Raw genomic sequence first — 12,870 nt, 5'->3', positions numbered from 1 at the left:
TTACTAGTAGAATGTCCATCATTATTAACCAAGCTTGGAATGCACCGAGCACCTACCTGAGCCCTGGAGGATATAAATGCTACCCCGGTCCTCCATGCGAATGTGGCAGTGTTGCATCTGTAGTCAGCACAGCATTTCTTTCTTCACAGGTGACATCCGCAATGACCTGTACCTAACCCTGGAAAAGGGGGATTTTGAGAGAGGGGGGAAGAGTGTACAAAAGAATATTGAAGTGACCATGTATGTGCTTTATGCAGATGGGGAAATCCTGAAGGTAAGACTTTGCAGTCAGTTTGGACTGGAAGCTAATCCTGCTATATTCTAGCTTTCCTATGGATTTCGTCTAGAAATGCGTCCCTCTCATGAACTCAGATCATCCACGGGCATATTTTCTTTCCCTTTTCCCAGTGAAACCCTACACTGTGCCTTGATAATGGCTTCTGGTGTTAACCTCTTTAGGAGTTCACCCTAGGAGTTGGGAGATAGTTCAACCAGTAGAACACACGCTGTATCAGGTGTGAGTCCCAAAGTTAAGTCCCCGGCCACTACATGGGAGCTCCATGCAAAGGAGGAGGTATATGGACAGTGGGGCCATGCTGTGTATCTCTTCTCGGTGTGTCTCTTGCCCTCTGTTTGGGGGAAAAGATAAAGAGCTTGCCAAGAACCATGGAAGACAGGTACAAAGCCCCAGTGAAGCCCTAGTGGCAAGGAAAGAGAAGGAAGGAAAGAAAAGAAAGGAAGAAAGAAAGAGAAATAAAGAGAAGTTTATTTCTAGTGTCTGACTTGAACTCTTCCTGCTCCAATTTAGACCTATTTCCTACATGTTGCTTCTTCTAACAGTTCATTTAGTATCACTACTTACTTTTGGCAACTACTAATAAGTCTCTCTCTCTCTCTCTCTCTCTATATATATATATATATATATATATATGTTATTTGTCAAGGTACTTGCACTCACTTGCAAGTACCAAGTGATATGGCAAGGAACATTTGACTCAGGCCCTAAATGATTATTATTACAAGGATACCACCATTCTCCTTTGAGATAAAAGGCCTAGAGTGCTGTTTTTCTGTTATCAGTATTCCCCTCGGTCATGTCATGAATTCCCTGGAAACAAAAAGGCATCTGTCCCCCTTGGTAGAAAGCAAGACAGTCTTAAACCTCTTTTCTGTATGTTGGCATTAGCCTTGTGAGATAGTGATTGATCATCCATTTTTTTACAGAAGGAAAAAAGGTAAAATTAATCAAAATCTTCTCCTAAGGCTAGGGAAGAATGGAAAAAAAAAACATGAAAACAACTAGAGGGAAATGTTGAAATAGTGGTAGAAACAGTGGTTTGTGTTATTAAATCCACCTGGCGCCTGGGTGGTGGCACACCTGGTTGAGCGCACATCACAGTGTGCAAGGACCTGGGTTCAAGCCCCCACTCCCCCATCTGATAGAGGAAAGCTTTGCAAGTGGTGAAGCAGTGTGCCAGGTGTCTCTCTGTCTCTCTTCCTTCTGTACTACCCCCTTCCCTTTCGATTTCTGGCTGTTTCTATCCAATATGTAAATAACAAAATTTCTTTCTTTCTCTCTTCCTTTCTTTCTCCCTTCCTTCTTTCCTTCCTTCCTTCCTTCCTTCCTTCCTTTCTTTCTTCCTTTCTTTTTTTGCCTCCAGGGTTATCGCTTGGGCTCGGTGCCTGCACCATGAATCCACTTCTCTTGGAGACCATTTTTCCCATTTTCTTCCCCTTGTTGTTGCGCTTGTTAATTGTTAGTTAATTGTAGTTGTTAATTGTTGTCATAGCTGTTGTTGTTGTTGTTGGATAAGACAGCGAGAAATCAAGAGAGGAGGGAAAGACAGAGAAGGGGAGAGAAAGATAGACACCTGCAGACCTGCTTCACCGCCTGCGAAGCGACCCCCTACAGGTGGGGAGCTGGGGGCTGGAACCAGGATCCCTATGCTGGTCCTTGTGCTTTGCGCCATGTGCGCTTAACCTGTTGCACTACCGCCCAGCTCCCATAATTTTTTTTTAATCCACCTAAGACACTGCAAGCAAGGTGGCTAAGCAGGTAGAGCACCTGCATTCTGTGTGAGACCCTGGTTTGTTGTTGTTGTTGTTGTTTATTTGTTTTGCTTTTATCTTGGTGGGGTGGTAATGGTTTACAGTACAGTTTCTCACCTCACTATTGTAAGTGTCTTCAGAACACTCTCAACCCCACTGTAGGTCCTTTTCCATCCTTATGCACTAGGCCCACCCCATCAACCCCACCACTTCCCTTCTCGTGCTTCCCCAGAGTCCTTTGCAATATACCACACCAGCCCACGTTTCACTTTGTGTTTTCCCTTTCCAGAGACCCTAGTTTTCAATCCTTATCACTATGTAAGAGCACCAAAGACAGACTAGTAGAACTCCATGGATGATAGAACAAGCAATTGCCAGTCTCTCACACTCTTTCCTGGCTCTCTCCCCCTCTCTCTTTCCCCCCTCTCTCTCCCCCAGAGGGATAAAGAATAGGAAAGCTATCAGGGGAGGGGAGGGGATACGGAGTACTGGTGGTGGGAATTGTGAGGAGTTGTACCCCTCTTTCCTATGGTTTTTGTCAGTGTCTCCTTTTTATAAAAAAAAAAAAATTTAATATATATACAGAGGAGAAATTGAACTAGGGTTACTTAGAGGTGGAATAGCAGCTGGAAGTCCTGGATTCCCCCACAGTGCATAAAAAAATAAAATAACCCACCTCAGGAGCTAAGTCATGTTCATTGTTTGCATGGATAATGCCAAGGTGAGCAGAGCTGTCAACAACTCATACAGCCTCTGTGCAGACAGAGAAATAACTCTGAATTTTATTGTCCATACTGTCCTGTCTCCAGTGGAAAGCCAGTCCTGGGATTTTTTTTTTTTTATCTTCACAGCAGTATTTGGAAATAGAAGTTAAATTTGGTTTGTCTTGCTTTTTTATGCTTTTTTTTAAACTAGTAATTTAATAATGATTAATAAGATTGTAAGATAACAGGAGTACGGTTCTACACAGTTCCCACCACCAGAGTTCTAGGCCCCATCCCCTCCATTGGAAACTTCTGTATTCTTTAAACCTCTGGGAGTATGAACCAAAATTCTTTTTTCTTTTTAATACATGTTTTATTTTTTTATTTATTATCTTTATTTATTGGATAGAGACTACCAGAAATTAAGAGGGAAGGGGGAGATAGAGAGGGAGAGAAACTGAGAGACACCTGCAGCCCTGCTTCACCACTCGTGAAGCTTTTCCCTTGCAGGTGGGGACCAGGGACTTGAACCTGGGTCCTTGCGCTTTGTAACATGTGCACTTAACCAGGTGCACTAGCACCTGGCCCTCTCCAAAATTCTTTATGGGTTGGAGAAGGTGGAAGGTCTGGCTTCATGTATCTGCACAGGCTGGTCCGTGTTGCTTCTATCCAAGAATAGTCAGCCGAGGGTGAACTAAAATGTCAGTGTAACACTGGACAGAGAAGAGTTAGAAAAATAAGCCCCTTCTACTTTATAATGCAGTTATTTTTCTGATTTGAGGAAGCACCATGTACAGCTAACCTCCCATGGAGTTCATTAGAGAACTCTCGCTCTTAGAGAAAGTGAAGAACCTACTTCGGTAATTAAGATGCACTACTCCAGTTCCCTCTACTTTACAGTCTGTGTAATCACTTCTGCGCCAAGGAAAACAAGGTGCAAAGCAAGTGTGCATTCCTTATATCAGCTACATACTTGTCTCCAAGAGTATTTGAGTACAAGTCAATTTTCCTTCTAGATTTTGCTTGCTGGAAAAATAAGATCTCTACAAGGAAAGTAGATCTACTAGAGAACCGGGCAAATCCGAGTCTCCCTCCTAGAAGACAACACCCTGCTTCTTCTCCCTTCTAGGATTGCATCAGCTTGGGATCAGGAGAACCAAATAGGAGTTCCTACCACTCGTTTGTTCTCTACCACAGTAACAGTCCTCGCTGGGGAGAAGTCATCAAATTGCCCATCCCTATTGACCGGTTTCGTGGTTCCCACCTGCGCTTCGAGTTCAGGCATTGCTCCAGTGAGTGACACTGCTTTCCACATTCCTCTGAGCATACGAACGATTCTTTCTTCTCTGAAACAGAATTAAGAGAGTTTTGGTTAGTGAATCAAGAAAATGAAAAGTTGTGAGGAGATCAGTACTTGATGGGGCGGCATCAGAAGTCGTAATTAGGAATAGTGATTCAAAGCCGTGGGCCAATTTAAATTCAAAGTCTATAAGCCCAGCAAGTTTCGTGGTAGGTACATGCATGTTTTACATGTTTGAGCCCTAGATTCAGCCCCTGTTCTGTAAATAAAAAACAAATATTACCATGTACAAAGACCTGGGGTGCAAGTCCCTGGCCCCCAGCTGCACTAGTGGTGGGGCAGTACTTTAGGTGTTTCTCTTTCTCTCTGTCCATTCTCTATTTTTCTGTCTCTATCAAGTAGAGAGAGAGAGAGAGAGAGAGAGAGCCACTGAGAATGGCAGAGTCCTCATGTCGGCACCAAGCCCTGGTAGCAAAAAAAAAAAAAAGGATAAGAAAGAAAGAAGAGAAAAGAAATGCAAGTATAGTATCAGACCTGGACAGTGGATACAGTGGGTAGTTGCCCATGGCTTGCCTTTTTGGGGTATTTCCTTTGTATGATTAAACTGCTTTTTAAAGAACTCCTGGTTTATCAAGGCAAGCAGTTTAATTTCTGTTTGGATCTAGCTAATGAGTGAGTACCTTGGGATATAAATGGGAACTCAGACCAGTACGTTTCTCATCATTCCTGCAGTCAGGTTGCTACCGAATTAATGAAAGAAGCAAGGGACAAAGTAGTAAAGAGCGTAGGTGATTAGCGCACAAGGAATTTCTATTAAAAGACAAAGTGGGTAGAAAAAAAAAACAACTAATACTTGACTCTGGTTACAGCAAAGGACAAAGGGGAAAAGAAACTCTTTGGCTTTGCATTCTCACCTCTGATGCGGGATGATGGCACCACCCTCTCCGATGATATTCATGAGCTCTATGTATATAAGGTAGGAGGCCTGGTGTCTCTCATTCCAACCCTCAACCCCTCAAGACCACTTACACGCAGTTCTGAGTTGGGTGGTTTTTATTGTGTGGGCCAAAGAATCCAAGGCAGTGTGTTGCTGAGTAACAGGACAGTTGGGAAAGCTCTGGTCTTCTAAATACGGGGACTGGCCTTTCTCCCACAAGTAATGCCAGCACATTCCTTGTTTTCTACCTCCCCTTTCACTAGTAATGGAAATCCATTGTCAAACTCTTGTGCTTTTGTGGCCTTGGTTAGTTTCTTCAAAGACTGCTGTTTCTGCTCTGTCATCCACCACGACTCAGCTGCCACCCTAGGTTGCCTCCACACCATGTAGAAGCGTCATGCCCACAGCGTTGTCTTTATGTGAGCCCTACTGGAAAGTTTCCGAACAAACTGGCATTCTTCTAGGAAAACCTGAGGCTCAAGGTCCAACCTCAAGAAGATGAGAAGAAATCTTAACTCAGAAACCCCCGCGACCCTTTTTTGCACGTGGCAGGGTTCAGAAAACATTCTGCATTGTCTTCTTCTGTTTACAGTGTGATGAGAATGGCACATTTAACAACCATGCTCTGTACCTGGGACTCCCCTGCTGCAAAGAGGACTATAATGGCTGCCCTAACATCCCGTCCAGCCTCATCTTTCAGCGCAGCACCAAAGAGTCTTTCTTCATTTCCACCCAACTCTCCTCCACCAAACTTACCCAGAATGGTAGGTGTTCTCCGTTGCTGGTTCTGTGTTGCCAGTGTATTTTAAGGGAGACAGGAGTGAGTGAGTGAGTGAGTGAGTGAGTGAGTGAGTGAGTGAGTGAGTAAAGGGATGTGTGTCAATAAAGTATGTGTGTCAGTAAAGGGATTCTTTTTATTGAAAGTTGAAGGAGTCATTTGACAGTAGTAGCCTATGAAGTTTCCCATTCTGTTAGCAACTCCAGAATGTCTGTCTAGGCTTCCAGACATCTGTCTTTGGCCTTGATCACAGTACAAGAGAAACAGTTACAATGCTTGTTAGCTACATCCATTCCTCTAGATCCACCTGGCTTTAGGTGGGAGAATCTGGGCTTCACTGTCTTTGACATAATCAGAGTTCACCATTTGGGGGGCTTGCTTTCTAGTGGACCTCCTTGCTCTATTGAAGTGGAAGGCCTTTCCTGACCGGATCATGGACATCCTAGGACGACTGCGGCATGTCAGTGGGGAGGAAATTGTTAAGGTAATGACTTTCATGAAGTTCACATATGCTGCCTAAACCAGAATCTGAGCAGGTCTTGCTTCTCCTGGGTTTCTGCAAGAAAGCTTCTGAAGACCAATTCTCAAGATACATGGTAGGATAAAAGGAATATTGTCTTTTTCTTTTTAATGTTTTTCAAACCCCACTTCCTCTTTTAAAAATCTGTAATCCGGGAGATGGGCGTTAGCACAGCGGGTTAAACGCACATGGCGCAAAGTGCAAGAACCGGTTAGCATCCTGGTTTGAGCCCCCGGCTCCCCACCCGCAGGGGACTCGCTTCACAGGTGGTGAAGCAGGTCTGCAGGTGTCTCTCAGTCTCTCTTCCTCTCTATCTCCCCCTTCTCTCTCAGTTTCTCTCTGTCTCTATCCAGTAATAAATAAATAAAAATTAAAATTAAAATTATTTTAAAATATGTAATCAATGATGTTTATTACCTTTTAGGATATATTTAGGTTATAAGCACTATTTTCTTTATTTATATAATTTTTGTTTATAAAATGGAAACACTAACAAGACCATAGGATAAGAGGGGTATAATTCCACACAATTCCCACCACTAGAACTCCATATCCTATCCCCTCTCTTGAAAGCTTTCCTATTCTTTATCCCTCTGGGAGCATAGATCCAGGATCATAATGGGGTGCAGAAGGTGGAAGGCCTGGCTTCTGCAATTGCTTCCCCACTGAACATGGGCACTGGCAGATCAAGCCATACTCCCAGACTATCTCTCTCTCTAGTAGGGCAGGGATTTGAGGAGGCAGGGCTCCAGTACATATTGATGGGGTCATCTGCCCAGGGAAGTCAGGTTGGCATCATGGTAGCATCTGGAACCTGGTGGCTGAAAAAAGAGTTACCATACAAAGCCAAACAAATTGTTGACTAAGCATGAACCTAAAGGCAGGAATAGTGCAGATGAAAATTTGGGGTCTCTGTTTTGGAAAAAGCTTATAGGTCTATTTTAGGTCTATTCCAAGGGGCCCATGATTTTACTAGTTTTTTTTTCCTTAGCCTGACATCTAATATGTAGGTGGACCCAGAATATTGTCTGGGGAGATGGTGTCATCGTTGGAAAGAGGGCTAGAAAGCTGGATCAGCGAGGAGAGTAGCTCCCAAATATGGGAAAAGTGTATAAATATTGTTGACTGTAACCCATCCATTTGATCTGGGGCCCATATTCAGCACAGGAAGGAGCCTGTGTGACCTCTGCATCCCTGTAGGTCTGAGCTCACATTCTGTGGTCACGGCTAGGAACAGTCCAGGCTGCATTAATTTCTGGACCCATCTTCCTTGGGTATGTTGTCTAACCTCCCTTCAGAGAATGGGACAGTCCCTACCATTGTTGATCCCTCTTGAGGGCCAGGTCCAATAGGGGCCCACAAAGGGTTATGTTGTTCCTGATGGAGATGACCAGTGACAGTGGTTTGAGGCATCTGTTAGAGGTCTAGGCTCATCTTGTCTATGTGGGAATCCCAGGACTCCCTGACTGGGCCCTCAGGTGATGGGGTGGCCTGGTAGTGATTAAAGAGTCATCATTAAAGTATGCCAGTCTCTTGCCCTTATTCAGCTTTTGTAGTCCTTACTTTGTCTGACAAGGTTAGTTTTAGAGTTACTGAGGACATGTAATAGGTAGGTGAGGTAGGTATCAAGGTCTAAGTAGAAACTGTTTCATTAGGTACTTTAAGGTGTCTGTTTTAGGTCTCTCTACTTGGCTTGCTTCATTTATTGACTCTCTGCAAACTATTGTGCACTTTTGCTTTAAGGTATATATTTTCCCCCAGCTTGTGGATACATGTATATATAAGCCCTACCTCCTGGGCTCTGGTCTATATCTAGGTTTTGAGGTTTTGTTAAGAAGTGCACCTCCCAAAATGGAATTAAGGAGTCCTATGAGCTAGGAAAGGTCTCACCAGAGTAATGAAGCTGCAGGGTTGACATTCCATGCCTGACATCTCTGGACACAGTTCGAAATGAAGCATGCCATGGTGATACTGGTTGCACTGCTTAGTCTGGGATCAGCAGTTGCAGTGTCAGTTGGTATGAATTGGGAGAAGCATGCAGGAAAGCGAGCCCCACCCTAAAGGTTCCAGGTCTTAGAAAAATATGGGCTTTACAGAGAAAGGGGAAGGTTCCTGCTGTCTAAGGGTTTAAGAAAGCAATAGATAGTTATTGCTATAACCAGATTATTTGGCAACCGGGTTAACTTTGAAAATTCCATTGTTAGGATTTGCTGTATCATACAAGACGTCACCATAATTTATGTCCTTTTATGCTATTTACATATAACTGCATCTTATAAAGAAACACCACCAGTTGCTTCTGTTCTTTTTGGTCAGAGTTTTTAGGAGATTTAATATTTCAAAGAACAAGTCATTATTAGAAATGTATTAACAATTTTAACCCACTGTTAAAATCAATGTGATTACCAAGTTGAAGTTTTAAGTGCTGTGATTGAAGGAACATATACTCAGAGCTATGCTATGGTCTGTGCATCAAAAAGTTTGACACATTCAATCCATTTCTCCCCTCTCATATTAATTAAATAGTGATTTATGAGACTATAATTTAATGGGAGAGTATATTTACACTATTCCCAACACCAAAGGTCTGTGCTTCCCTCCCCCATGAAGCTGAGCATCTACCCTCACCCTCCACCCAGAGATCTTTACTTTGATGCCCTACTCCAAACTCTGTCCGATTCTGCTTTGAGTTTCCCTTTCTGTTCTTCTTCCTCAACTTCCATTGATGAGTGGGATCATCCCATACTCATCTTTGTTTTCTGACTTAGCTCACTTAACACAATTCCCTCTAGCACCATCCAAGATATCAACACTATTTTCAAGCTGTGGTAAAAACATCCTCTCACCTGGTGGGGGTTGTATTGTTATATGGAAAACTGAGAAATGTCTTGCATGTACAAACTATTGTATTTACTGTCAAATGTGAAACATTAATCCCTCAATAAGGAAATTAAAATTAAATTAAAAAAAAGAAAGGTCTTATTAAAAAAAATCCTCTCAGAAACAATCTCAGTACCTTGTAAAGTTTGCATTTCTTTAGTTTTCCTCTGCCTTCTTGGGTCTCTCTTCTTTGCCTTATATGTGGTACCCATGTACCACAAATCCAGTTGGATGTCTTTCTCTTGATTATCTGTGACAACTCTAAATACTTTTCTTTTTTATTTATTTATTTATGTTTAAAAAAGGAGACATTAACAGAACTGTAGGATAGGAGGGGTACAACTCCACACAATTCCCACCACCAGGTCTCTATATCCCACCCCCTCCCCTGATAGCTTTCCCATTCTCTATCCCTCTGGGAGTATGGACCCAAGGTCATTGTGGATACAGAAGGTGGAAGGTCTGGCTTCTGTAGTTGCTTCCCCACTGAACATGGGGGTTGATTGGTCTATCCATACTCCCAGCCTGCCTCTCTGTTTCCCTAGTAGGGTGTGTCACTGGGGAAGCAGAGCTCCAGGACACATTGGTGGGGTCCTCTGTCTAGGGAAGTCTGGTCGGCATCATGCTGGCATCCGGAACCTGGTGGCTGAAAAGAGAGTTAACATACAAAGCCAAACAAATTGTTGAACAATCATGAACCTAAAGGCTGGAATAGTGCAGATGAAGTGTTGAGGGGTACTCACTGCAGACTATTGTGTACTTTTGCTTTCAGGTATATATTTTGCCCTAGTTTATGGATACGTGTGAACGTATGCTTTATCTCAGGGGACCTGGTCTATATCTAGGTTTTGGGACTTTGTTAGGAAGTGAACCACCTGGAATGGAATTAGAGAATACTATGAAAGGAAAGGTCTCACCCAAGTAATGAAGCTGAAAGGTTGTCATTCCACACCTGAAGTCTCTGGACACAGTCTGAAGTAAAGCATGCTGAGGCGGCACTCGTGTTGATCAGGTTGCTATCGGCAGATGCAGTATTATTTGATATGGATTGAGGGAAGCATGCAGGAAAGTGCACTCCACCCTAAGGTTCCAGGACTGGGGAAATATAGGCTCTATAGTGGAAATGCGAGGTTCCTGCTGTCTTAGGGTTCAAGAAGACAATGGATAGTTACTGTTATCATCACATTATTTGGTAATTGGGTAAACTTTGAAAAGTCCCTTTGTTAGGATTTGCTGTATAATACCCAACATCTTGTATAGCTGTGCCATCGGTTGCTTCTGTTCTACCTGGTCTAGGCTTTTGAGAGAGTCAACATATCAAAGACTCAGCCTATGTATTAAAAAGACTCAGTCTGTGCTTTAAAAAGTTCAAGACATATGATCAATTTTTCCCCTCTCATTAATTAAATAGTGATTTATATGACTACAGTTTAATAGGAGTGTACATAAACACCATTCCCATCAACAGGTCCCATCCCACCCCCCCACCCATGCCCCACCACCTCCCAGGGAAGCCGAATGTCCACCCTCCACCTCACCACAGGGTTTTTACTTTGGTGCCCTACTCTAGATTTAGTCAAATCCTGCTTTTAGTTTCCCTTTCTGTTCTTCTTTCTCAACTTCTGTTAATGAGTGGGATCATCCCATACTCATCTTTATCTTTCTGACTTAGCTTTCTTAACATAATTCCTTCTAGCTGCATCCAAGATGGGTCAGAGAAGGTGGGTTCATTGTTCTTAATAGCTGCGTAGTAATGTCTAGCCTTGTGAGAGTTCTCCAAGCTGCTCTCCAGAGAGGCTGGACCAATTTACATTCCCACCAGCAGTGCAGAAGGGTTTCACTGTCTCCACAGCATTTGTTGTTGCTGTCCTTTTTGATGTATGCCATTCTCACAGGAGTGAGGTGGTATCTCAATGTTGTCTTTATTTGCATTTCTCTGACAATCAGCAGCCTGGAACCATTTTTCATATCTTTGTTAGCCTTTTGGATCTCCTCTGAAGTGAATGTTTTGTTCATATCCTCTGCCCATTTTTGGATGGGGTCATTTGCTTTTTTGGTGCTAAGTTTGCTGAGCTCTTTGTATATTTTGGTTATTAGTCTCTTGTCTGATGTATGGCATGTGAAGATCTTCTCCCATTCTGTGAAGGGTCTCTTTGTGTGATAGTTTCTTTGGCTGTTCAGAAGCTTTTCAATTTGATGTAGTCCCATTGGTTTGTTTCTGCTTTAGTCTTCTTTGCAATTGGGTTTGTTTCGTCAAAGATGTCCTTGAGGTTTAGGTGGGAAAGTGTTCCATCAATGTTCTTCTCTAAGTATTTGATAGTTTCTGGGCTAACATCCAGGTCCTTGATCCATTTGGAGTTGATTTTTGTTTCTGGTGAGATAAGGTGGTTCAATTTCATTCTTCTGCATGTTTCAATCCAGTTTTCCTAGCACCATTTATTGAAGAAAGCCTTCTTCCTCCATTTAATACTTTGGACCCCCTTATCAAAGATTAGATGTCTGTATGTGTGGGGGTTTAGTTCTGGGCTTTCAGTTCTGTTCCACTGGTCTGTGTGCCTATTTTTGTTCCAGTATCAGGCTGTTTTAATTATGATGGCCTTATAGTATAGTTTGAGATCTGGGAGTGTGATGCCTCCATTTCTGTTTCTTTTCCTCAAGATGGTTTTGGCAATTCTAGGTGTTTTCTGTTTCCAGATAAATGATTGTAGTTTTTGTTCTATTCTCTTAAAGAAGCTTGGTGGAACTTTGATGAGTGTTGCATTACATTTGTATGTGCCTCTGGGGAGAATATTCATTTTGACGATATTTTTTCTTCCAATCCATGAGCATGGGATGTCTTTCCATTTCTTGGTATCAGTTTCTATTTCCTTGAATAGTGACTCATAGTTTTCAGCATACAAGTCTTTCACTTCTTTGTTCAGTTTTATTCCTAGATATTTTATTGATTTTGCTGCAACAGTAAATGGGAATGATTTCTGGATGTCTTCTTCTTCAGATTTAGTGTTTGCATAAAGAAATGCCACTGAATTTTGTACATTAATTTTGTAGCCTAACACCTTGCTATAGTGCCTAGCAACTTCCAGTAGTTTTCTGCTGGATTCTTTAGGTTTTTTCTATGTATACTATCATATCATCCGCAGATAGTGAGAGCTTGACTTCTTCCCTTCCAATCTGTATTCCTTTGATTTCTTTCTCTTGCCTGATTGCTATGGCAGGAACTTCCAATACTATGTTGAAGAGTAATGGTGATAGTGGACAGCCCTGTCTGGTCCCCGATCTGAGGGGGAATGCTTTCAGCTTCTTTCCACTGAGTATGATGTTGTCTGTAGGTTTGCTATATATGGATTCCACTATCTTGAGGAATTTCCCGTCTTCTCCTATTTTTTGTAGTGTTTTGAGCATGAATGGGTGTTGGGTTTTGTCAAAGGCTTTCTCTGCATCTATTGAGATAATAATGTGGTTTTTGGCCTTGCTTTTATTGATGTGGTGAATGACATTGATTGACTTATGTGTGTTGAACCAGCCTTGCATTCCTGGGATAAATCCCACTTGGTCGTGATGAACAGTCTTTTTGATATACTGCTGTATCTGGTTGGCCAAGATCTTGTTTAATATTTTGGCATCTATGTTCATCAGAGATATTAATCTGTAGTTTTCCTTTTTTGCTGTGTCCCTATCTGCTTTTGATATCAGGGTGATGTT

The 12,870-nt window shown here is 42.4% G+C and overlaps 1 protein-coding gene across 8 annotated transcripts in view; it reads left to right on the top strand.

The window, feature by feature from the left end:
• The window catches only part of DOCK3 (dedicator of cytokinesis 3), a 321,851-nt gene that overhangs the window by 193,781 nt on the left and 115,200 nt on the right, over positions 1-12,870 (top strand). For all 8 annotated transcript variants that reach the window (XM_060204601.1, XM_060204600.1, XM_060204599.1 and 5 more), the window contains 5 exons: positions 150-274; positions 3,883-4,045; positions 4,923-5,029; positions 5,583-5,754; positions 6,155-6,252. In XM_060204601.1, coding sequence (XP_060060584.1) covers positions 150-274; positions 3,883-4,045; positions 4,923-5,029; positions 5,583-5,754; positions 6,155-6,252 — 665 coding nt within the window. The remainder of the gene's footprint in view (positions 1-149; positions 275-3,882; positions 4,046-4,922; positions 5,030-5,582; positions 5,755-6,154; positions 6,253-12,870) is intronic.

Source organism: Erinaceus europaeus, chromosome 12 (genome assembly GCF_950295315.1).
Source record: "Erinaceus europaeus chromosome 12, mEriEur2.1, whole genome shotgun sequence".
NCBI classification, from domain to species: Eukaryota; Metazoa; Chordata; class Mammalia; order Eulipotyphla; family Erinaceidae; genus Erinaceus; species Erinaceus europaeus.
This window is presented reverse-complemented; position numbering and strand designations above follow the sequence as displayed.